General features: G+C 42.8%; 1 protein-coding gene across 3 annotated transcripts; it reads right to left on the bottom strand.

The window, feature by feature from the left end:
• Positions 1-253: 253 nt before the first annotated feature.
• Positions 254-19,002, bottom strand: LOC134475100 (ubiquitin-like modifier-activating enzyme 1). 3 transcript variants are annotated; one of them, XM_063244461.1, is made up of 26 exons: positions 18,877-19,002; positions 16,893-16,997; positions 16,699-16,754; positions 16,432-16,600; positions 16,212-16,346; positions 14,983-15,089; positions 14,654-14,744; positions 14,415-14,547; positions 13,301-13,398; positions 13,009-13,155; positions 12,688-12,864; positions 12,471-12,575; positions 12,311-12,391; positions 11,812-11,967; positions 8,894-9,059; positions 8,586-8,782; positions 5,427-5,491; positions 4,981-5,176; positions 4,321-4,395; positions 4,029-4,218; positions 2,151-2,239; positions 1,836-1,928; positions 1,522-1,713; positions 952-1,053; positions 741-841; positions 254-592 (listed from the first exon to the last, which is right to left on the bottom strand). In XM_063244461.1, the coding sequence occupies exons 2-26, from the start codon at positions 16,995-16,997 to the stop codon at positions 457-459; spliced, it is 3,162 nt and encodes a 1,053-aa protein (XP_063100531.1). In that variant the 5' UTR covers positions 18,877-19,002; the 3' UTR covers positions 254-456. The 3 variants fall into 3 exon arrangements, with proteins under 3 accessions (XP_063100531.1, XP_063100532.1, XP_063100533.1); XM_063244462.1 differs by lacking the exon at positions 16,212-16,346 and having other exon boundaries at positions 18,877-18,988; XM_063244463.1 differs by lacking the exons at positions 16,212-16,346; positions 16,432-16,600; positions 16,699-16,754 and having other exon boundaries at positions 18,877-18,987.
• Between the last annotated feature and the right edge of the window lie 6,320 nt (positions 19,003-25,322).

The raw sequence follows: 25,322 nt of genomic DNA, 5'->3' as shown, positions 1-25,322 counted from the left end.
GATAAGTACAAATATAACTGGTGGGAAATACCTTAGCATAGACTTTTGATTATGTGGGCAACAGCAGATATGCTCTAAGCAAAGAAAAAAAGAAGATAGTTAAGTTAGTATAGCCTAAATATATGACAACAGTTACATTTAACTGTCATTGTCTTATGACTTTAGGTTTGGAGTAACTTCCATGCAGGTGGGTTGAGGCTAGGTCCTTTGGACTATAAGATTTCACTTCTTAGAGAGTACAGAGTACTAGGTCTTTTCCAAACAAGAGCACACCACACCTGGGCAACTCTTTATTATAAATTTCAACTTCAAACAAAGTAGAAAGAAGCAGTCAAAAACATATTTAAAAACAAGCAGGACTAAAATGCCCAGGTAGGCTTAGGTTTTATAACAATTAGAAGCGATATGGAAGAAAACTGAAATGAAAAAGGAGAGGGTAAAAAGGGTATCCTGGGGTCAGCGGATGATGTAGCGTACATAAGGCACTTCAACATCGTCTCCATTCACATCGCTGCAACATAGCTCCAACACCAGGGTGCGAACATGTTGGCCCAGTTTTCGTTTTGAAACACAGCTCACAATCTCTGTCAGACTGAGGCAAGAAGCAGAGTTAAAAGAGCTCAAAGCAACAAAGGGACAAGTCACAGCATAGAAGGGAAGGGCAGTGAGCTTGCAATGATGAAACTACAAGTTGAGCATCCCATAGGAAGCCCCTCCTACCCACCAAGCCACCAACTCACGGCTGTTCCAACCGTTTCTTAAGCTTGGCTCCCGGCATAAAGAAGGAATAGAGCATAGACACACCCTGTGACAGCATAGTCACCTCCAATCTATGCTCTGTCTGCAAAGAATGAGAAAGGGAACAACACTAAACATAAATGAGATCAACATGTAGTTATCTGTACAACTGCCTTATCCAAGTGACCCAAGTGAAGCACAAAACTGCCTTACCTTAAAGTAATCTAGGAACTGCTTGAGGGTCATTTCCTCACCATTAGGCTGCCGTCCCCGTACCTCAAAGCAATCCCACAATGTCCATACTCGGTGATAGTACTGAGGAATGAAAAGAAGGAGAATGGGACAGGAGCTACACCAACTGCTCTGTGCTAAGTTCAGACAATGTGCAGGCCTCTGCTGTTCAAAACCCTGATGGCCATATCATGCTATGACAGGCAGAAGAAATACTTGCAATCCAGACCACACAATTATGGGAAATGGAAACTTCCACTCACTTCTCTTCCACATTGCTCTTCCATTTAGTCTCTTATGTTTTAGTCTCTTACGTACACTGGCCCTCTCGTTCCTTGTGAACATGTTACCTGGACTTCTACTACGCCCAGCTCCACACAAAGAACAAGAAAGGATACAGAACAACAAGAATACACAAATGTACAGATACTATACTACCGAAAGTCATATCTGCTATGAGGAGGACTGGGGAGGGTTTTCCATCGAATGATATCCAGGCACATGGGCTCACATACGGCTAACATCAAGTTTCCAACTACGCAGACCCCCCACCTGGTGACGGGGTGGTGCAAGGGGCTCAGAGAAGATGAAGAGAGGTAGTGCCAAGTTGATGAAACTGTTCCTATAGGACTGAAGCTTTTGGTGTCCCTGTACCACTTTGTACAGCTCCAGACACACAAGGCCAACGACAGCTGCTGTTGTAGTCGCAATGGCTGGGATGATCTTTCCTGCAATCATCTTGCTCTGAAATTTAGGAAATGAACAGGAATGATCATTGTTAAAGTAGGGAGGGCATGCACAAGAGGCCAAATGCGGGGAACTGAAGCTTGGGGAAGGGTGGAAGGTAGGATTGTGACTAACATCACCTTATGACGGTCTGCAGGAGAAATGTCATAGTTCTCAGCTCGAAGGTTGGATGCAGCTACGATGAAATCCATATGGAAGTTGCTGTCATCATCCTGTTGGGAGCAGGAGGAAGTAATACTAATGCACAGAGGGTCCACTTAAGAAAACTTTCTTTACTTCCTGGGGACCCATAAATAATCCATGCACACTGTCAATCTGCCCAAAATATACAAAATGAATAGACTCCATGGAAGACCTGTAAGCCTGACAAAGGCCATAGATTAAACTGCTGTCAATCCACCCATGCACCTCATGCCACCACCCATATCCAGCACCTTCTCAAAGTCAATGGGATGCATCTTGAACCCTGAGAGACTGGCTGGACTGGGAAGTTTCCCCTTCACTTCCTGCAGGTGGCTGTCATCTACAAGACAAGAAAGAACACCACTAGCTTTGCTAATCCCAAAGTAAAAGCAAGAGTCTGAGATAAAAATCAAGAATGCACAGTGCAGCAGAAAGTTCCACAATCAAAAAGGATATCAAGAAGACTGGCATCACAGGAATGAGTTGCAGAAGATCTATGGAAAAGCACATGGTATCTAGGAGTGAGGAATACAGGGACACTAACTCTAAGGATACTGACAAAACAGGTGAAAATATTACGAATCAACATATTGTATGCACAGTAACCAGTAGGCAGAAGCAATTGAAACATTCATCAACAAATAAATAGATAAAGCATACCATACACACACAATGCAGTGTCATTAGCCTTAAATGAAAAATACAGTAAAATATGTCATAAAATATGAACCTTGCAGGGACTGAGCTGTGTGTGTGTGTCTGTGTGTGTATCCACATACAAATGAGGACAATACGCTATGAGAAATAACACAAATGCAAAAATGTAAACAGTGTTTTTTCCCACATATACGTCATGGAATAACCAAACTCACGAAAAGTAGATGATAGTTTCCAGAGATCGTGGTGAGAGAAAGATGGGGAGAATGTAGTAAATGAGCAGTATTTCCCTATTGTTTTGTTATGTTGGACTTGGGACATAGAGGTCAAGCATGCTAGGTAAGCGCAACCACCAAGCCACACTCCAGTCCACATGTATACGTGTGCAGATGAGAAAGACAAAGACTGCGTAACAATGTCAATCAACAGTATTACTGAACAGAACACAGAGCTGCAGCCAAGATGGCAAATATGAGGTGTTCTGACCACAATTTTAAAGAACAGAAAGAAAGGAGATACAGAAGACAATGAGGAATAGGATGCAGCTAGTGGCAGAGGACTTCTCCACCATCTACAAAGTCCTGGGGTTCATCCTCAGTGCCACAATATACACAAACAAATAAAACTTAAAAAGACTGGCAAGGAGAAAAGGAAGAATAATTTCATGACACAAAAACAAGAGGACAAGGCAGTAAACATAAGACTGAGACACTAGTGGAGAAGTAAATATTGACAGAAACTGCAGGAAAATTCACCGGAAAAAATTACACAATATGATACCTGGATTCAAATTTAGAAGAAAAGGACAGAAGTGGACAGGTGAAAAGATACCGATATGTGTGAAGGATGACACATGTTATTAAGTGGAGACACCTGAAGACGTACATGATGACATACACAGCATAACATGATGAAATCACTATTGAAAACAAAATACCTTAAGGTAGGAAATACAAATACTCAGAGAACAAGAAAATCAAAAAGAGACAGAGAGAACACCCCACATGAAGAAACATATAGAACATGAGACACCTAACCAGAGGGAAATTGCAAGCCAGAGAAAGTCTGAGGAGATACCAGGGTAGAGAAAGGGGAGAAATGGGGAGACAGAAAAGGCAAAGTAGCAGAGGGAAAGACCTCACTCAGAAACTATACTTCTCTTTCCATCAGCTAAACATATCTTAAAGAAACAGACAAAAGGAGAGAAATCAGGAAAACACAGGAAAAGGGATTTACAATTATCCTTTTATCTACAGAAGAAACAAGAAACGAGTGACAGTATTGGTCTCACTCACTCTCACATTTGACATGGAAGACGGCAGAGGCTCAAAGCATGGTGTGCAGGTGAACGTCAGGCACACAGGCCTGCGGTCACACAGGCTGGCCAGCAGCAGACTAATGAAAGTGGAAGCCTGGCTGGGCGGACGACAGGCAGAGCAGTGACTCCTGACCAAACAGTCAAATGCCCTCACCAAAAGAAGCACTGCTGTCCTGCAGCTCCTCGTCAGAATCATGGATCTTCACACCCGACTTGGGAGTAAATCTGGGGACCGGAAGGGACTGCAGAAGTGTGACTAGGGAAGATCGGTCCTGAGACCCTGTCAGTCCATACATCTGGGCAAACAGGTTGGCAGCAGCCATCACATAGTCCAGGTGCAGAGACTGGAAGAAGGCAGGACATGGGAAACTGAGAATATCCACCTGGGGCATGGGGGTCTTCACTCAGTTCTCACCTACCCAGGAAACCCCAGGAAAAAGACTTACATTGTTTACATCAAAGGTCAGTGGGTGTGGACAGCGTTTGGGCCCAGACCAGAACAGTGCTCCTGAACTTGTGAGCTAGGAGGGAAAGAACAGGTCTGGGGAAGTCTGTCTTCATATTTGCAGCTTAGCCTCCCAAATTCACTTTGTGCCAAACACAGAGCAAGTTAACATTTATAGTTTTATCAGTAGTGTCTTTATTACTTGACTATAAATGTTTGCAAACAAGTCCTCATACAACTCCTCTAACACATCACTAATCCAGCTCTACCTATTACTACTGTGGTACAGAAACAACATACATCACTTGTCCTAACGTTAAATGGGAGGTGGAACATGAATCCACACCAGTTAAGTGCACTCTAAAGTCCAAAACTGTCTGCTCTGATGTTCGTATGTATAGCTCTCATTGCAAATCAGTACCACTGAACCCCCACCACAGGAGAGGAACAGTCAAACACCTTAGTTTGAGAAATGGGAAATGGGATAAAAATAGATGTCTGCAGAAAACAATGGCCGAAGAAGCAAGTATGATCTTAGGGTGCCTCTGACAACAAGACTACGTAGCAGAAGCCATGGTGAAAGCATCAATAAAATTCCCAGTGGTTGAAAATAAACTCTTGCCTAAAGGACAGAATAATAAAAAGAGGAAAAGTGCAATACCTGGTTGGGAGGAAAATTGTGCAGCAGCTGCTGGATGTCGTCGGAATATTTTGTGTGCCAGTGGTGGTAGGCCCAGGTCACACAGTCAACCCAGGTGTGTGGTCGCTGCTGCACCAGGCTGCGCTGCACAGCTTCCAGGACCTCCAAACACTGGGTGCCAGCTAGCCCCAGTGTCCGGTCCATGAACTTGGGGTCCCTAACAGGAATTGGAGGAAGTAAACAGCTAGATTACTTCACAGGCTCAGAGGCAGGCTAGAGTCCAGCCTTCTTGTCCTATGGGAAACTACTCCTACCATACTCACACCCACCACATGCTAAGAGGCTCATGCATGCAGGAAGCTGCTAAAGCTTGAAAGCCTGGCCTGGTACTGAGCGCTTCAGGGGAAAGAACACAAACAGCCTATCCTGGCAGGTAGGTAGGGTAGGAAAGTGTGTGAGACACTTACGTGAGATACTGGTTGGCATTTTCTGCTGGTTGTTTAAAGAGACCTTCAAACTCATCCCGAGCCCACTGGAAAAAGAGCAAACAAACCAAGGAGGGTAATATTTAATCAACAAAAGGGCCTGGGGAGGTAGCTCAGTGTGTAGATCCTGGGTTCAGTCCCAAGTACTTTGTGTAAGACACAGATAGCGACACACACAGTGAGACAGACAAAGGCAGAGACACAAAGCTCACCAGTAAGACAAGAACTGATGCTTGGAGAGAAAAATCAAAATCTCTCAAAATTGAGTCTTCAAATTTCCCCAACTTTTCATCTCCAATTTAAAAATCAATAACCTTGATCTGCAGTCATAACACAAATATGTACCTGTGTGTGAACACTTGCATACGTGTATCACTGCAAACGAGGCTCAATCCAATTTTTAACCTGTATCACTGCAAACGAGGTTCAGCAGCGAGGTTCCAATTTTTAAAATTTGACATCTAAAAGTAAGAATCCCTGTGCTAAAACTTGGAACTGTGTGAAAAACTGTTTTATTTTTATACTCTGAAAGCTAAACCGTCAAGTATTCTGGGGCATCTAGAAACGCACGTTTGAATTCTAGCTCTTTCACAAAAAAAAAAAAAAATTTAAAATTATTCAAAGTGTCATAAATACAGCAAAAATGCTTCCACAAATAAACTAGTAATATTTTTTTCAACAAATAATATTAATCAGTGGCATAAAAGAAACAAATTATCTTATACTAAAATAGATTTTGAAACAACATGGGGTAGGAATTTGAACTTTTGCCTATTTAATTATCTTCTATTTTGTACATTTGAGTAAAATTGTGTAATTCAGTAATCATATACACACACTCATAAATGTGTTTGTCATATAAGAGATACCACGGGATGTTAAATCTTGTGTTTCTGGCTTATTTGGATTGATGTTCTGTTCTCAACTTACTTCTGACTACAATTAACTACAATTTACCTCTCTTTACCACAGCAGGCTACTGCACTGGGTACAAATATCACAGTTTCCTTATCACTTGTCTGTTTGTGACACAAACTGTTCCAAGGTCTACCCAGTTACTATACCAGTTACTATAACCACTAGAAATATGGGTATTGATGTCCCTAAGTAACAGGATGGTTTTTCACTATTTGGAGAAGAAAGCTAGAATGGGTATAGCTGTGTCAAAATAAAATTACGGTTTGTACATCTGACTCACCATACTGACTTCCACTGCAACCAAAGAAAATAGTTGCTTTTTCCCAAAATCTTTACTAGAATTTAATAAATGTTTTGATGATAGCCACCTCAGATCAAATCTCAGTGAACTTTTAGTTTGCAATTCTCTGATGATGACTAAGTACTGTTTCATTATTTACTGATTATTTGTACTACTTCTAAGAAGCATGTATTCATTTTGATTGCCCATATGTTTTGCTTTTTTTTTTTTTTTTCTTTTGGTACCAGGGATCGAACTCACAACCTTGCGCTTGCCAGGCAGGCACTTATGTTCTGATTGTCTATATTCTGGTCTTTTTTTTTTTTTTTTTTTTTTGAGGTCATTACATTTCCTTGATCTTAGTCTTCTAAGGAATACCTGGCAATATGTCTTTTCCCATTCACTAAGTTGTCACTTCACTCTGGAGGTTGTGTCCTCTGCTGTATAGGAGCTTTTAAATTTGGTATGATCCTGTTTGTTGAATCCCTGGACTTCTGTTCAGAAATTCCTTCCCTATGTCTATGTCTGCAATAGTGTTATCAAGCTAATGCTTTTAAAATACACATGGCAAAAGTAGTATTGCCACCTCTTGGAACTGCTAGCAAAGAATTTGCACATAAACGTATTCGCAAAGTTTATAGCAGTTCCAACTGCCTATTCAATGTTAGGTACTTCTTTAGAGTAGCACTGCAGCAAGAAGTAACTACTGTCATAGACAAGGCATGATGCATAGAGATAGGAAACACAAATCCATGGTAAATCTGTTAAGACTTTTTCTCCTGAGCTTACCTGCATGGCAGGTAGAGGGTTAACAGCATAGAAAAAATTTTATATGCACACTTACTACACCCCGACATGCATACAAGGATGCATCCATTAACATGAACATACACCCTGGAACCTTGGAAAAAAAGGGTTAGAAATGGAACTGCAGTTATTCCTTCCCTCCTTCAAATCCCTTTAACATATCACTAAAGAACTGAGAATTCTAGTGAAAGCAGAAGGTTATTTCTGAGTTGCAAGAACAGTAGAATTACAGTTAGCTTCTGGGTTCCAGGTTCCAGAAGTATTCATTTTGTCCAGCTATGTGATATACACTGTGCTATGTAATGGACACCATGAATATGCTTTACACAAATGGGTACTATCCCAATAAACAGTTAAGTTTAAATGTTAACTACCCAATGCCACTATCACTGCCTGGTGTAGCACAGTCAAGTGGACGGGCATTCATGCCAGTGACAGCAAGTAACAAATCAAATCAGAGCCTCCGGAGAGTGAGACCTAAGAATCATGGGTCCTAACATGTTATAACACAGCTTGGGAAACAGTTTACAGGAAGTTAAACTGTGCCCTTAAATTTAAAGTTAGGGTTTGGATTTTTTGAGGTGATTATTGGCGGTGATGCAGGGAACATAGTTTTGTTTTAACTCAGAATCTTCACACTGAGTTATACTGGGCTGCTCCACCGGCCACTATTTTGCTTTTGTTTCTGTTTTTGTTTTGTTTTGAACTCTGAGTCTAAGATCCTCTCCAAGTTCATAGATTACCTACGCTGGACTTAAATGTGTGGTCCTCCTACCACAGGTTTCCAAAACACTGATAATCCTTGCAATTGATATCACACTGCACCCAGCTAACAGATGACTTTTGTTTGTTTGCTTGTTTAAGAAACAGTAGGAGGAATCTTAGCAAATCAAAAAGATTTTTACCCAGAGATATGCTTTTACATTTCAGATACACATGCTGACTTACATTCATTATACTTCAAACATCAATGTTGCAAAGTTAAAAAAATAATTTTCAGATTCTAGGCTGCTTAGTATGAAGAAAGGGAATGAGGCTGGACATAGACATGTTGTGATAGATGCTGCAGTTCCTCAATGATAAACAAGGGCTGCTTAGATGCCTAGCTCTTTATCCCCCCTCCCAAGGCTGAATACCTGCAGGGTGTGCTCGATGACATTGGGGAAGTTCCTCAGTGTGCAGATAGGGATCGACTTCTCAGGTGGGTCATAGCTAGACCTGTAGGACTCTGTCAGAAAAGGAATAACCACCTGCACACTGCCTTTGGTGCCCTGGGTGCCTGATTCCAGCAGAGGCTTACGATACAATACACAGCGCTGGTCCACATACATGCCTTCAGAGAGGGAAGGGGCATGACATGAGAGCTGAAAAGACACATTAGGACACGCAGCAAGAAGACAACCTCCCCAATTCTGCCACTGTTCCCACCACCATCAAAACTCACGGGCATCCACATTGTCCAGTGCATTGGCCACACCATCCAGGTTTTGGAAGAAGTCATCAGTATAGATGTGTTCTGTATCAGGGCCCACACGATTCTGGTGGCTTATCACCCTGATATGCGGGTTTATTTGACGCACTGCCGCAGCAGCTCTCTCAGACTTTGATTTCTGGGTAGAAATAAGGAAACAGAGCAACTTCCCATACACACAGTCCAGAACGTCTTTACAGAGCTATCCTGAGAATTAATTTATCTAATGGTAGGCCAGGCATAGGCACTGAGTTAGCAAATCTCAGCTCAGCACAAGGGACAATCTGTGCCTACCCTACAGGGCTGAGGGTGTGACAAATGGGGCAGATGTTTGATACAAAATAAACCAACGGCCTCCAATTAAATGAAAGTAACACACATTTATCTCCCCAACACTTAGGGTTTTCGGCTTAAGGAGCCCAGAGCTGGAATAAATTCAACCAAATCAAACAAACCAATGTGCTACCATGAGGATAAACAGTCTTTTTAATCCCAAGTCACATTCCACTTGTCAAAAGCCTCCACTGACTCACACTTCTGCAGAGGTAAAAGCCTCTTCCATAGAACTTCCCTCTCTCATCGTAAACCATTTATAGCCTCACAGTTATGCCCGGGCCCTACTTGAATTTGTTTGGTATAGTGTTCTCTCAGATGACTTCTTATTGTTATGTTCTTCAGTTCTTTCAAGAAATGCCATTTCCCAAAGAGGCTTTCTGTATCTACATTAAGGTATCCTCTATTGCACTTGATTTCATTTTGGAAGATTTCCTTTCATTTGCACGTTTCGAATATATATGTTTACAATCAGCTAATGGAGTAAGGCCCATACTTATCGTATCTTACATTTACTATTCCCCTTCTTTTCCTTTCCACCCAATCAAGTTTCCCTCATCTCATTTTGTCTTCCTTTTTTTTTTAGTTCACATGTAAAACATACTGGACAAATATACTGTGGGTAGTTGCCATTTTATGTGACGTGTTAATTCTTTTCATGTCCACTTCTGCTCCTTCTTCACTTCTCCTGGTTCCCTTCCACACTGAAAATGATCTATGGCACTGTTGTTTCTTCCTCTCTTTTAGCGTACGTCTATAGTGTGTTAACTTTCTTGTGGCAAGCTGGTATATGCACAGAGCACATTGTCTCAAGCCTCTTTTCATCCTTCAAATTTCTGCTCCTCCCCTCTCCATCTCTTGTCCCCTTTCCATTTGAGAAAGATGTTTCCCTCTCAACTTAGATTCTCATTATTTCAGATTTCTCATGAGTAAAATATGCCAAGCTTGTAGGTTTGATTCATTGCACCTAATACAATAGTCTCAACATGAATACCTTGTTTACAAAGGACTCAAGGTTATCCTTCTCAAAAGAAGAACAGAGTACTATCACCCATATACATATTTTCTCTCCTTCTTGATTAATGGACATAAGGGCTACTTCCAAGATTTAGCTATTTTGATCTGTGATGTCATAAATCAGGAATATGTACTTATCACTGTACTATGATATCTCTTCACTCTTTTGGGAAGATTTCTAGAAGGGAAAGAGCTGGCACTCTCATTTGCCCTATATCTTGTTTTCATTATCGTGTGCTAACCTTAATTCTATCTTTTGTTCACTGTTTATCACAGATGTCCTTACCACTTTCACTTGATGTTTGTTATGTCACAGCTGTCATTATTTCTCATATTAATTTGAACTGAAAATCGGCAAAGTAGCCAGTTTCAAAACCCATTGCACATAATGCATGAACCATAAACAATATTATGAAAAACAATCCCAAAACAGAATTTTTGTAAGAATCACATAGCACTCAAAGGCTTATGAAGCACCCTTGAAAGGACATAGCCTCATAAATACAGACACACTATCTATCCATTTTATTCTGTATGTTTTCTTAAAAGGATTGCAAGGAATATTGAGCATCACAAAACAAATTTTAAGAGTTCTGTTTTCTACATTCATTCATTAACTAATGTATAATCTCACTATGTAGTTCAGGCAGGTTGTGAATGCACTATGTAGCCAACACTATGTAGCCTTGAACTTCAGGCAATTCTCCTGCCTCGGCGTACCAGTCCTGGGATTTCTATGACAGTGCAACCACAACAGGCAAGTATGTATTACACCTACTGATAGTTCAAAATTAAACACACAGTGGACCAAGCTCAGACATTTAAAGTTTAGTTTAACTTTGAAATTGTGATTTCATATCCAGATTAATACAAGGGCTCCCTTAATTTTCCTTTTCATTGGATCTTTAAACAACCCAAGTTCTCCTTTCATCATTTTCTATATTTGGAAAATACTTTCTCTTTGAATTAAGAAAATCTTCCTGCCATGAAAATTCCACTCACATGAAAAAGTAATCATGTAAGGAAGCCTTACAGTCTTAAAATAAATATAATCTTGATGACTCTGTAATACAGACTCATCCAGAGGACACGAGAAAGGATTCTGAGTATTTTCCCTTTAACACACATTTTTCCTTTAGGGAACACACCTGGCACTTCAAATGTCTGGCACATAGAATGTGAAGTATGAAGTGAGTCAAGAAAGATAAGCAACATTTATCTTCACAGAAGACTCTCAGAAATGTTTCAACCGTCCAGTTTCATATTTGTAAACTGGTGTTGAAAAAAAAAAAAAAAACTCAAAGAAATAAGAGTTGGGGAAAACAGCTAGGCCAAATATAAGACCAAAGACGTACTCAATACACTTTTGTTGAGCTACTGAATGAATGCTAACAAATGAGCTAAAAGAAGTAAGAAACAGGCTTAAAAATTTACAAATGATGTGCAAGACAGATGAAGAAGCAAACATACCTAAGTCATCAAGTTCTGAAACAAGAAGTTTATGAAGGAAGAGAGACAAATCCATGCCCTGCCCCACTCACTGTGACATCCCAGGATCTGAATAGAAACTGTCGGTTCAGATTGGACTTCTCAATGGTATCCATGTCAGTAACTGTGATCTCGCCATGCTCCCCACAGCCTAGTCCAATCATGGCGAAGTTCTTGAGCAGTTCACAGCCAATAGCCCCTGCGCCCACCTGGAAGTCAGGAAAGAGAAATCTGGTCAGAGAGAATGAAGGTAGTGTGACATTACCCACCACTCCTCACTTCCACTACAGACAGTAAGAAAGGCCTAAAGGACCTCATGTCTCATGCAAGTCAGGTCAGAGAGCCATTAAAGCTATGGTCACCTGAAGGAGGCAGCACCAGACAAGAAAGCCAAGGAGGTATCAGGCTCTTCTCAATCAACAAAAAGAGGAAAGGGGATGGGACCAGAGTTTAAAGATCAAGACGTTCCTCTCAATATCAGAAAGAGATTCTGGAAGTGGAAGCCATGCACCGGGAAGATGAAGATAGTGAGTGTCCAAGTGTGTCATTCACCAGAAAGTACTTCTGCTCGCCCAGCTGCTCCTGCAGGTCTGTGCCAAACACAGCTACTTGTCCATCATAACGGTTCTGGTGCTGTATCATGGGAAGAAAGAGGTTACAGAGATGTCACACACATCCCAAATAGTGCTTTTCCACAGCCCTGCTTACGTACGGGGACACATTTATCTTCCATGGAGCCTTCCTGGTCTTCAGGGAGACACTCAAGAGCATCAAAGTACAGCCACTGCCTGATGGGCATGAACTTCCCTGAACAGGCCTGGGGAAAGCAGAGTGTCAGCAGGTAACCAAGGCCGATACAGATTAGCAAGTGATGGAGTCAGAAAGACACCCGGACTACACAAGTTTTGCTCTGCCTAACCCAACCTGACCTTCATGACCTCCTGTGCAGCCAGGCCTCCAATAAAAGCATTAATTGGTGCAAGATCACCAGCAGCCACATAGGCCAACTTCCGAATGAGGTCTTCATCCAGGATGTCCTGCCGGACAGAAGGCAAGGCTCCAGCATTCACAGCCTGTGCTAGGGCTACCACTTTTTCTGCATCCTCCTGGTGGGCCAAAGAAACCCAGAGAGAACTTGTTAGAACACTACAGAAGGAAGGGAAGGGATGTAATGAGAAACGAAGAGCTCGATGAACAGGGAAGACAATGTCTCAGACCAAGAATTCTGGAGGTCTCAACCACTCTCTTACCTTATTATGAGGTCTAGGTTGCCTGCTGTTCTGAACACAGAATTCATGTAGGGCTTGGAAGCCAATGTGCAGGTGTGCAGGGTGGGAATACTTAGCAAAGTCTGTTATCACAAAGTCCGGCTCTGCCAGTGAGGCTACTAAGGGTTTCTGTAGAAAGTGGGACAGGAACAACACAGGTTAAAAAAAAGCAAAACCAAACCAACAAAACAACACATCTCAACTAAAACAAAAACTAGAAATGTGGAAAACACCCTGCAGTTGATCCTCCCATTACCCCACTGGCTTTACTCACAAAACTAATTTTCTTAGATAGTTTCACTTGACTAACGATGCCTCCACAGATGTAATCAGAGAAGCTGGAGGTATCACAGATACTAAATGTATAGGGACCTGGAAGATTAAATAAAATAGTGAGTTGGAGGGAGAACCTATAGTTCCATGTAATATCCCTCCCACATTATACCTGCCAAAGATCAACAGTACCAGCAAACCAAGGAAAAGCCACCTTTTCCTAGATCAGTCATTAGAGGTCTCTTCCTAAGCACTGGTGAGATCAGAAATCATCCCTCTTCTGCCTCCTGCCCCAAAGCTAGCTCAAGCCTGACATGCAACTGTGGGCTATCCACCAGCCCTGGAGAACCTCCTGGGTTCAAGCTACTGCCCTCTTCATTCAACACTCAATTCCAGACTCAGAAAAATTCTTTCAAAAGGCAGCCAGCAGAAATACAAGTTACACTCAGAAGAGCTGAAAGAATTAGCAGCAGGTGCACAATAGAGAAAATGTTAAAGAGCGTCTTCAAGGTGATAGAAAATTACATCAGATGTAATTTGGGGTGTACAGGGAAAAAGGAGGGACATTGGAATTTGTGACATGTAGCCATCAATGTCTCTTCTCAGGAAATCTTTTATAACTGTCATCAGCAAAGCAAGTAACACAAATTGAGAAAGGACACATATAAAAGCAAAACTCAACAGCAAACAGAGCAATGCTAAAACCCCTGACTATCAAGCACGTATGCACATGAAAGTAAACCATCACTCAGAGAGCAAAATAACCACACTCTACAGGTCCTGAAATGTTATCCTTTTGGAAATGTAAAGATACAGAAATTTTAAAGCAAATACCTAAACAGCTGTAATCATTAACAACTTTTTGAGATAAGCAAACAGAAAAGACTACACTACAGAATTCTACCTGCAACACTTTCATCAGTGGGATCCCATGGCTCTGCCTCTACTGAACCTCCATAAAGGTTAGAGACACACCATGGCTCACTTCTGGCTTCCAATTTGCTTCAGACTAGAGAAATGCATCATTTCTTGTCCTCTAGGACTGCCCCACAGCTAAAGGCAACTTTCCACCTGCTCTAGGCAGCCATTTCTCATCAAACCCAGGCTTGGTATACCTAGCACTTGGATCTCTATGGGCTCTCTGCCATTGAGTTCCTTCATGCCCTGAACTTCTGAGAAGGAGACAAAATCGCCACTCTCAAATCCGTGCTGCGCTTCATCCAGACAGGTGACAATTCCAGGGTTGCCCTAGTGGGAAAAGGGGTGAGTTTTACAGATCAGGTAAGACTGTCAGAAGGGAAGAGGCAAGGATAGTTGTTGCCCATCTATTTATTACAACCACTGGTCTGCTTACCTTGGTGACCATAGACACCATCGCACTTAGTGGTTGCTCCCCAGTGGAATCCCTGAGAAGCATTTCCTCCCCAAAGTCACAGAAGAGCTGCCTATACAGGGAGGCAACAGAACTGATGGGCAAGACCACGTACACAGGCACTCACAGGTTTCAAAATATAGCCAATGCTTGCCTAACAAACTGAGATATGAGTGGTGGGTGGCAAAGGGTGTTCACAGCAGTGCAGAGAAAGTGAACACAGAAATCTGTCAATCTGGTTGCCTAAGAGTGGTATGACTCTTAGGCTGGGTTTGGCAAGTCTTAGGAGGACAGAAGAGGGATTCACTCACCCAAATAGGCCCCGAGTATCTGCTACCACCAGCTTGATTCCACGACTGTGACACACTTCAGCCACCTGGAGCTGGCACTGCAAAGGAGTGTTCGCAAGGACCACCACCTGCAAACAGGAAGTGGCATTAGAGTGACCTGGCACAAAGGGAACAGGGACAGGAAACAGAAAAATCTGAGAGGGATGGCACCAGGACAGAATGAAGAAATGAAGATCCTAGCAGTGATAAGTCAGCCCTCTTTCACAAACATTTAAAAATTCCCAGGGTGTCAGACTCAGAAGGAAAACTCAGTTTAAAAAAAATGAAAAAAAAAAAAAAAAAAAAAAAGGAAGAAAACAAAGACCAAACAAACAAAAAACAATCTCCAATACTTAAGAAGGATAAGGAGGTAATGAAGTACAGAATCTGAAGATGGGTTAATTAATTCAGCTGCCTGTCTACAACCCAACTGTTCTCCAAGAAATAAACTAATAGAAATACTTTGTTCCAGCCAAAGTCTGCTTTTACGTATGAAGAACCTACTTGTTCCAACTTTCCAGAAAATTACCACAGAGCCACAGTTGAATTGCTCTACAACTGAAGTGTTGGTTTAAATTTCCTTGATTCTTCAACAGTACAAAGGACCAGGGATGCACTTCTCTGTACAGTGCCTGCCTGGCAAATGCAAGGTGCTGGGTTTAATTCCTGGTCCTAACGCAATACAAAATGGAGAAGGCTTCAGGAAGACACGTTTCTACTTCTGTAACAAGAGTTCTGTCTAGTACCGTGGTCCACTTTGAAGCCAAGGGAAAGCAGCATCCAAAGCTCTTCTCTAGCTCTTCTCTGCTGTGTAAGAGACACCTCTATACCACCAATGCCATGCCACTTGCCAGTCAAAGGTCAGGTTGCTCAAAAAGTCTAAGGTCAACCTTATTGCTGTTGCTATTCTACAAACGGGAAAAGTAAGGGCAGAGCTGATTAAGTGACTTTTTCACAATGATGTAGAAAGACAGAACACACAGGCAATCTAGTTCAAGACTTCAGAGCTCCTAATTACAACACCAAAGTATACTACTGCACTCTTCTTTCTGAAAGGCTATGAATCTACCAAAGACAAGTCCCACACCTGATTCTATTCCTAAGCCTAGGCTCTCACAAAAATCATGACCACAGGGCCAGCCCATTTAACACATGACCAACAGATACTACCTGACAAATTTAGGCACCAGCAGGGCGATGCTTCAAAGTACCTGGAAACCACTAAGGAAGTCTTCCTCAAGGGGTCCCCTGTAGGTGCTGACAGGTACATAGCTGTTGAGTTCGGCAAGCCGGGGTTGTGACACCTCAGCTCGGTTTTTACCAATATCATCCTCTTGCAGATAGTACTACAAAGAACACATCAAGAGAGGACTGAAATAGATGCACATATGAAGGAGGCTAGCATCTTAGCAAGGAGACTCAGACAGGTACCTGGGAAGAGAGGTCAGACCACTGAGCAGTGCCTTCATCGTGGAGTGTGACAGCCTTTACACCACCAAGGATGATGTTCTTAGCAATCTCCACACCCAGGCCCCGCAAACCTGATATCAGCACACTGGATTTCTGGAGATGTTTCATTGCCTCATGACCCAACACATACCTGCAGATGGAAACTTCTGGGTCAGAGCCTGAACCACCCCATCCTATCCACTCTGTGCTTCCTCCTTCCTTCTCATCCCCAGGTCTGGCCCCACTCACAGCTGACGGGAGTAAAGAGCTTCATCTATGGTTGTGTCACTATTCTTTGGTACAGCCTAGGGAGAGAAACAGACAAAACCAAAGGGGGGGGGGAGAACCAGGTTCAGAAAGACATAATAGGGGCTTCAACAGAGGGATTTTTATAAGAAACCCACTCTACCCTCCCACCTGGCAGTCTCCAGGAAGACACTCACAGTCATTGGTCCTGAGGACTCGTCCAACATAGGGGGCGGAGAATCCAGTGCTGCTGAATCAGGTTCAGATACTTTACGTTTCTTGGAAGGCAGTAAGCTGGACATCTGTGAGGAAAAGGGAGCACCAGCAGTGAGGCACACAGCACACCTACTTTAAAGAAAAGGGAGTAAACAACATGCTAAAGTACTGAGACAGGATAGATTAAGACCCAAACAGTAAGCCGACACCATCCAGATGCCAAAGAGTGATCAGGCTTCTCTGATCAATGATACCAAACCCCTTTCAGCACTGACTTTTTATAATAAGAGATAGGCCCCAGATATAAGTGGTGAGGAGTCTCTGGTAACAGTTGTTAGAACTGACAGGGCCTAAAAGAATCAGAGGGGGAAATGGTGAGACAGACTGGTAGATTTCTCAGGGCAGAGTATCCAAACAACTCTTGCCTGATGTCTGGTCTTAGAGGACATGGAGGTAAGCACTCATGTGAAGGGAGAATGGGGGAGAAGTCTGACATAAAAGCTGCTGTTGGCAGCCTGACAGGATGAGGCAGGAGGATTTTGGTTGGGGAACTTACTTAGCACTTTAATGAGACTCTGTATTAATATATACAAACAAATAAATGAACGTACAAATGAATGCATGAAAAGGACTGTAGCTTAGCTAACTACAAAGACTCTGGGTTCAATCCCTAGGATTAAGCACCAACTGGAGGACAATCATGAGTGTGAGACCAGTCTAGGCTGCACAGCATGACTTAAACAAAGGAAAACAAAACAAAAAACTCCAAACCCAATCCCTAAAACTGACCCTTCACCCCCACTTCCCATGTTGAGAAGCTGTTTCTAAAGGACAGTGTTTGACTCACAGGGTTTTCTCTCATAGAAGGCATTTGGGTTCGACCGTGACATTTGACACATGCTAGGCCTTAGGATGTTTCTGAGAGGAAAAGGATTCAAAACACTGTCTGTAATGTCACACTCTGGAGAAACTCCCCTAGAGGCATCTTAAAGTAGATTAAGCTTCTTGTCTTAGGGGACAAACAGGTGTGTCTCTCATGGAAGATGCTACAGACAGGCACAGATGTGTTAACTAGATGAAGCCAGCAAGGCCAGGAACAAATACACTGCTTTCCTTACTTTTCCTAACAGTGAGGGAAACAAACCTGAAAAGAGAGTGATGTCTAACAGGAAAAGCTCAAAGAAGGTTAGTCCTGAGGAGAAGTGAAGCCCAAACAGATTCTCCCAGGAAAACTGTGAGGAGAAACACTGCCAGAGCTTTAATGAGGCCTGCTAGGAAACTAAGCAGAACATTGGAACTGGCACAGTCTTGGAGCCAGATCGAACTTGTAAATCCCTATAAGTGGGAAGGAATGGAGTTTAACGTTGGGGTTATTTAGCCTGGAACAGCAGTGCAGTCCAAAATTGCAGGACCTGAGAGGCTGAGGCAGAAGGATGTAACTTTTTCCGCCCAGTCCCAGTAGCTAGGTAGTGAGGGCCTCTCAGAATTAGAAGAGAAAAATGCGATTGGTAAGCTTATACCCAGGGCAAAAGCCACTAAACAAATACGAAGAAAACTATGCGAAGGAGCCAGCAGGCAAGAGGCCCAGGCTGAGGCACCAGCTGGGTTGGTGGGAGTGCCAATGCAGCGGAGCGGGTGGGGACTGGGGCGTGGGCTGTTCCAGTCCCTGCGCTTATGCCGTCCCTAAGTCAGACTGCTGAACACCAGATAAGGCAAAACTAGGTTTCAGAATCCCCTTCACCTCCCACTACCCGAAGTGCTGTCTCAGCACGGTGTGGCCTGACATCCCGGCCAGGCAGGGCTCCAGGCCCTCCTAAGGCTCCCGGCCGCCTCAAAAGGCTGCTCGCTTGTGAACCAACCACAGCTCCTCGGGCACCCGCCCAAGAGCCAAGGAGACCCCCAGAGCCACTCTCCTGCTTCCTCCTCTCCGCAGCCTGGGGGCCAAAAGCTGCAGCCTTCACCTACCCTTCTCTGGGAAAGTGCAGCTGAGTCGTTTCCTTAGACACACAGCAACTCCAAGCCGGGCGCCCTAGCCAAGGGAGCAAGATGGCGCTTGAAGAGCTCAGGGCAGGAACCAAACGTCCAGCAAGGCTCATAGGGAGGCGGGCCACGCGCCTTCACAGGTCTCGCGAGATGTCATCTGCGCACAGCCACTTCCGGGTCGGAGGTGCCTCTGTGTCCCTGGGGCCAGGAGCCCCTAGATGAGGATGAGTGTTAGTTGGCACAGCCAATGACTGGGTCTGAAGCAGTACAGACCCGCCTCACAGCAGGTTGTTGGCTGTGAATTATGCGGGGTTATCGGAGCCAGGCAGAGAGTCTCACACTGGAGAAAACAAAAATTGGCAGACAGTGCCAAAGGTTACAACCAACTGCGAGTTGTCAACTGCAGAGTATGTAACAGTGAATGTCCTTTCACTGACCAAGGCTGCTAAATTTCTATTCCAGGGTTCCGCTTTGAATCCTTCCCTAGGAACTGACACCTTAATTTCGCCTTCTGCAAAATCCGACAAGAACCTCCTATGCCCAAAATAAGTCAGAAAATTACAAATATCAATCATAAAGAAAGGAATCCCGGATATACCTAAGCCTCACAGCAAGGCCTGGGAAGCCGGAGCTCCTGATTTTGACTGCTGCAAGGGGAAAAAAAAATCAAAACATAATTAGTCATAATGATAATGATAATAACTGTTTTCTTTTTAAAGAAAAAAGATAAAGTTGAGCATTCAAAGTTTAGAATATTGCTTGGTAGGTAGGCAATGGCTATATTACATAATGTCATACAAACTGTGAGTGATGAAGTCCATGGACACCAGAAAATTTTCCATCATGAAGTTGAACGTCAACTGGGTAAATGGATTGCCATCACTAGTGAGAGGAGGAGGGAAGAGCAGGCCTATAGGGTGACTCATGGCTGTAATTCCAGGTGATCAAGAGCCTGAGGTAGGTAAAAGGGGAAGGGGTGCAGGTTACAGGTAAAATGCACACACAAACACACACACACGTTATCTCTCTCACATGGCCTTGTAGAGATGAGTTTGTCAAATTTTCCTTGTTTGCCTTCTGCCATGTGATGCAGTGAGGAAGCCATGAGTAATGTCGTGTCTTATAAATCACCCAGCCTTAAGTATTCAGTTAAAATATCCTGAAATAGATAAAATACCTTTTCTGTCCTCGCTCTGCCCCCACACATTCTTTGCCAGGGGACTTTTTCATCCTGAAAAATCATCATTGCCTTTTATGCTCAGTCATCTCTATGACTTCGCCTAGGACCTGGATCCCTTCTATCACTCTTTTTAAGACCATTTGATTTCTTTGTGGCTCTGTTCAATCCAAAGTAATCTTCCTAAGGCAAGCTCAAATTTAAAATGGTCTATTGTATTTATCTGTGTGATTACCTCTGCTGTAGTGGTTGATTGTGTCCACCTGAGACATTTAGAAGTTTAACTAAATGGGCTTAGCAACTCTATATCTTGGGGAATAGATGATCCTCCCTAGGGTGGCTCATACCTGGATTGTATAAAAGGAAAGGAGGAAGGAGGAATGCATTGCTTTCTTTGGAGAATACTCCACTATTCACCCTTGGTCTGGACTTTGTCTTTCTGGAATAGACTCTTCAGCCTTGTGTTGTAGATCTTTCAGCCTTCTGTCACAGACCCATCAGCCTGCTGGTGCAGACTTGAACTGAGACCCTAGGGTAAACTCAAGACCTTGGATTGAATTCTTCAGTCTCCAGCATGCATTCACCTTCTGCAGGCTTCCTCATCTGACTCTGTAGCTCACCATCCTAAGCCAATCTTGTCATTTCTTACACATTTGTATATCTCGAGTTATATCTGTTTTCTCTAGTAAAATCCTAATACATGTGCCTATTTCTTTCTTTTTTTATTTTAAAGAGAATGAAACAATGAAAAGAAAAACAACAAAGTAGGTCAGATCAAAACAGTAGGATTCCAGAATTTCAGAACAAAACAACAGGAAATTAACAGTGGCCACCATAATGACTTTTGTTTTCTTTGACATTGTTGTCCATATTGTCACAAAGAGTAAGTTAATACGAACCAAAACAGTATAAAAGCAATCAGAACAAAAGAATGAGAGCTTTGTTGGCCTTTAAAACCAGACATTAGGGGCTGAGGCTTTAGCTCAGTGGCATAAGTAACTTACATGCAAGCAGGTGATTGTGAGTTCGATCCCTGGTACTGATAAAAAAAAAAAAAAGTAAAACCAGACATTTGGCAATCAATAATGGCTAGCATGTTTCTTCTTCAAAATAGCTGTCCATACCTTCATATGTACTGAAATCTAGTAATTGCAAACGGACTAAAATCAATCAAAACCAAAAATATAAGCATTATTGGGCTGCAAAACAAAACGATGGGTAGTCATCAGTGACTACCATGATGAGTCTTTTTCTTTAGTGTAGCTGTTCATACCTAATAAAATGAGTTCTAACAATAATCCAATAAAATCAGTTCTTGTAACCTTTTTATATGAAGTTCTACCTTTGCATGTTTTCTGCTTCATTATGTGAGTTGACATAACAGTCAAATATTCTCTCATTGTGTTGTTGCAATTCTCCTACCTGGAGATGAATTCTGTTGGGTTACCTAGAGTCATCTTTATTTTCTAATTGTCAGAACATTGTTTTGTTGCATGTACTAAACTTGATTGATTTCATTTTCCTTCCATCACCTTAGGAAGTGACCCCTTCAAACCATCTCTTGCATATTTCTTTTTTGATGATAATTACCATTGCAGACCACAGTGAAGCAGCTCTGAGCAGATGTAAATTTTACTAATTGGTTTTCGGTATTTATCTGTGAGTCTGTCCTAGGCCTTAGCTCCTTGCCTAGCAATGGGAGCTGATTCATAGTAGGTGAACCTCTATGAATCACTGGTCCTGGCTGAGGCCTTAGTGGCCTGTGGCCAGTGATACTTCAAAGGGCAAGACTGTTATGGCTTAACTCCAACCAATGTGCCTCTGTCTTATTTTGTCTGTATGCACTGTCTCGATAGGGTTATGTTTCTAATCCTTGTAAAACCTTAAGTTTCAGCTTCTTGTAACTTCCTACCCCCTTTCCACATGTTATTGCTAGCAAGCTTCTCTGAGATAATTAACTCTCCTACCCTCTTTCTGCATGTTATTGCAGGTGTGTCATTCTGAGATACTGTTTAACTGCAGGGTGGGAGTAGAACAATGCACCAAGAGCTCCAGATGTTATCAGAACTAAGTCAACTAAGGTGACAGCTTTACAGCTTTGTGGTTTTTAGCTTTAAATATCCCTCCTTTAGTCTGTGAGGCATACAGTCTCAGGGTCAATCCAAAGGGGGCTGTGTTGGCAGGCCAAGAATAAAGCCTTCCTTCTGAATTTTCTTAATACCTTGCTTCCTTGGATTTTATTCCGGGGCCGAGCTTTCAAATTTGGGGGCCCATCCGGGATGGACACAAGACCCCAACCCAATTCTGAACACCTAAAAGTAAGTTCTCTGTGGGGTTTGTTTGGACCATGGTCAATTTGTATTTTTGGAGAAGACACCATTAATTTGGGGAGCAAGGACCTCTTGAAAACAGAGTAAATTGGTTTGCAGATGAGCCACATCCATTTGTGACCCTTCCCCACTTGGGAGCTGCTCCAGCGGTTAATTTGACAATTCTTCCAGATCCCAAAATTTGACCTATTTTTGAGCAAAGGCTATTTTTTCTGCAGTTTGTCTTGTCTTGTATGTCTGTCTGTATGCCTATTTGGTCTAACTGTTCTCCTTTTGGTTACCCAAATCTAACAGAACATTTCCTCATAGGTACCCCATTTATAAGTCAAAATGGGTAAAAAAGATTTTGACTATTATTTTCATCTCATTGTTGTTCTGTCTCTTCTTCCTAATCTTGTCTCTTAGTTTCTCCCACAGGAGAGAAGAACTGACATCTTTGCCGGCCATGGGGAAAACTGAATCTAAATACTGCCCACTGCTTAGCCTTGTGCTTGGTCCCTTCAAAGAATTCAAGTGGTGAGCTGAGGGATATGAGGAAAAGGTTTATAAGGTCAGATTAACAACTTTTGTCACACAGGAATGCCATAGCAACCCAGGAGTCTGCACCCCCCCACACACACCAGTCTTTTAACATGGAGACTACAAGCTCGCTGGTATGTTTTTGGGCCCACTACTCTCTGTAATCAAATTGTCTATATTCAGATCTGGATATACATAATTTTTGCTGCCCCTTCCTGGATTAAGCCCTCTGGCAACATTGCAGCCCTCAAAGTGAAAGTAAAACTTGAAAAGTCACCTTCTGAACCTACTGTGCCTCCAGTTCTGCCCTCCAAAGAAGACCCCCTTGACTTGCTGGAGGCACTCCTGCTGCCTCTCCCATATCCCACCTCTTATCCCCAAACTGATTCCACTGCTACATCCCCACCGACAAGTCCCACTCACACCCACCGACATCCACAACCTGAGGCATCTTCAGGGCAGACCTCTGAGGCAAATACTTTGCTTTGTCCATTACAGGAGGTCCCCACTCTGAGCAGGGGTTTAATGTTTGTATATACTCCTTTCTCATTTTCAGAACTTTATAATTAGAAAACCCAGAATCATCCTTTTTCAAAGGATCCTGAAACTCTGATTAAACTTTTAGAATTCTCTACTCATCACCCCACTTGGATGATTGTCAACAGTTCTTGCACATCCTCTTCACAGCTGAAGAGAAACTGCATCTGCACTCTCAGGCAAAAAGGAGTCTGAGATCTGGACAGGTCTGCATCCACTGATCAGCAGAAGATCGAACACCTGCTCCCTTCCTCTCAACCTGACTGTGACCCCAATATGGATGGAGGTAGGAAGGCTCTTGATGATTATCGCCTGAGGCTTGTAGGCACTCTCTATGCAGCTGCCAAGAAGCCCACCAATTTGTCCCGAGTGACTGAGGTTAGATAGTTGGCTGATGAATCTCCTGCTGTGTTCTTAGAGCACCTCCTAGAGGCATATTGATTGCATACCCCAATTAATCCGATGGCACCTGAGAATGCATGAGCAATTAATATTGCATTTGTGTCCCAGTCAGCCCCCAATGTTAGAAGAAAGTTACAAAAGCTTGAGGGATTTGAGGGAATGCCACTCAGACAGTTAATAAAGATAGCCCAAAAGGATTTTGAAAATAGAGAAAAATTACAAGAAGCCACAGACAAGAAAATGACAAAAGTGTTAGAATTACTCTGTGAAAGAGAAACTAAAAAGCTGGCCAATACCAATTTAAAAAAAGCCCAGGGAAAAAGACCTCCTCTAGATAAGGAACAATGTGTATATGGCAAAAAGATGGGACATTGGCAAAAGGATTGCCCAAGTTCAAGGCTAAACTTGAGAGAGAAGGAAACACTTTGTTGTCTCAACAATGAGGAAGTCAGGGCTTGTTGCTGCCCCCAAGGCCCAAATAACTCTTCAAGGGGGGGGGGGCTGGTGGACTCCCTAGTAGATACAGGAGCCACCTATTCTATACTAACTCAACCCTTGGGAAAATTGACCAAACATGCAGTTAATGTAATAGGAGCTATAGGGGGGTCAAAGATCATACCCAAAATTAACAGGCAGTTTAGCTCAACTGGACCACAAGTTGGTACAGCACAATTTTCTATGGGTACTGGAGTGTGCAGACCCCCTCCTAGGATGAAGCCTCCTTCATAAATTGCAGGTGCAAATTGATTTCTTGACAAATGAGCTGAGACTGAGATTGGGAACGGGCTCAATCCAAGGTCCTGAAAAGAGCATAAGAGTTTTAACCCTTGTCCCAGAAGGAGAAAATTATCACCTGCTGAAAAATTTGTGTAAGCCACCACCTACAGACTTAGAACTAGAATTATTAAAGAAGTGGAGACAGGAAATCATCCTGGAGGTCTGTGCTAAAACTAAGTCCCCAGCACTGGCAGTCAACCAAGTGCCACTTGTAGTAGAGCTCCTACCCCAGGTGTGTCCTATATCTTTGTGTCAATATCCAATAAGTCTCCAAGCCTGAAAGGGAATTCAAGTTCACCTACAGAAACTAAAAGAAAATGGTATCCTCATTCCTTGTGTCTCCCCTTGGAACACACCTCTGTTTTCTGTCCAGAAACCAGAGACAATTGACTACTGCCCTGTGCAAGACCTCTGGGAGATCAACAGGCAGGTATTAACTTCACATCGAACTGTGTCTAAACCTTATACTTTACTCAGCCTCCTTAATCCATGGTGCCCCTGGTACTCTGTATTGGACTTCAAGGATGCCTTCTTCACTCTACCTCTTGCCCCAGTGAATCAACCCATTTTTGCCTTTTGAATGGACTGACCCAGATTCTGGGGTCATGGAACAACTGATGTGGACTTGGTTGCCACAGGGTTTTACAAACTTGCCCACTCTTTTTGATGATGCCCTGGCCAAAGAT

Source organism: Cavia porcellus, unplaced genomic scaffold (genome assembly GCF_034190915.1).
Source record: "Cavia porcellus strain 051 isolate PalLab524CR breed Dunkin Hartley unplaced genomic scaffold, mCavPor4.1 scaffold_61, whole genome shotgun sequence".
NCBI classification, from domain to species: domain Eukaryota; kingdom Metazoa; phylum Chordata; class Mammalia; order Rodentia; family Caviidae; genus Cavia; species Cavia porcellus.
Note: the sequence above shows the minus strand (reverse complement) of the source record. Positions and strands in the feature narration are given on the sequence as shown.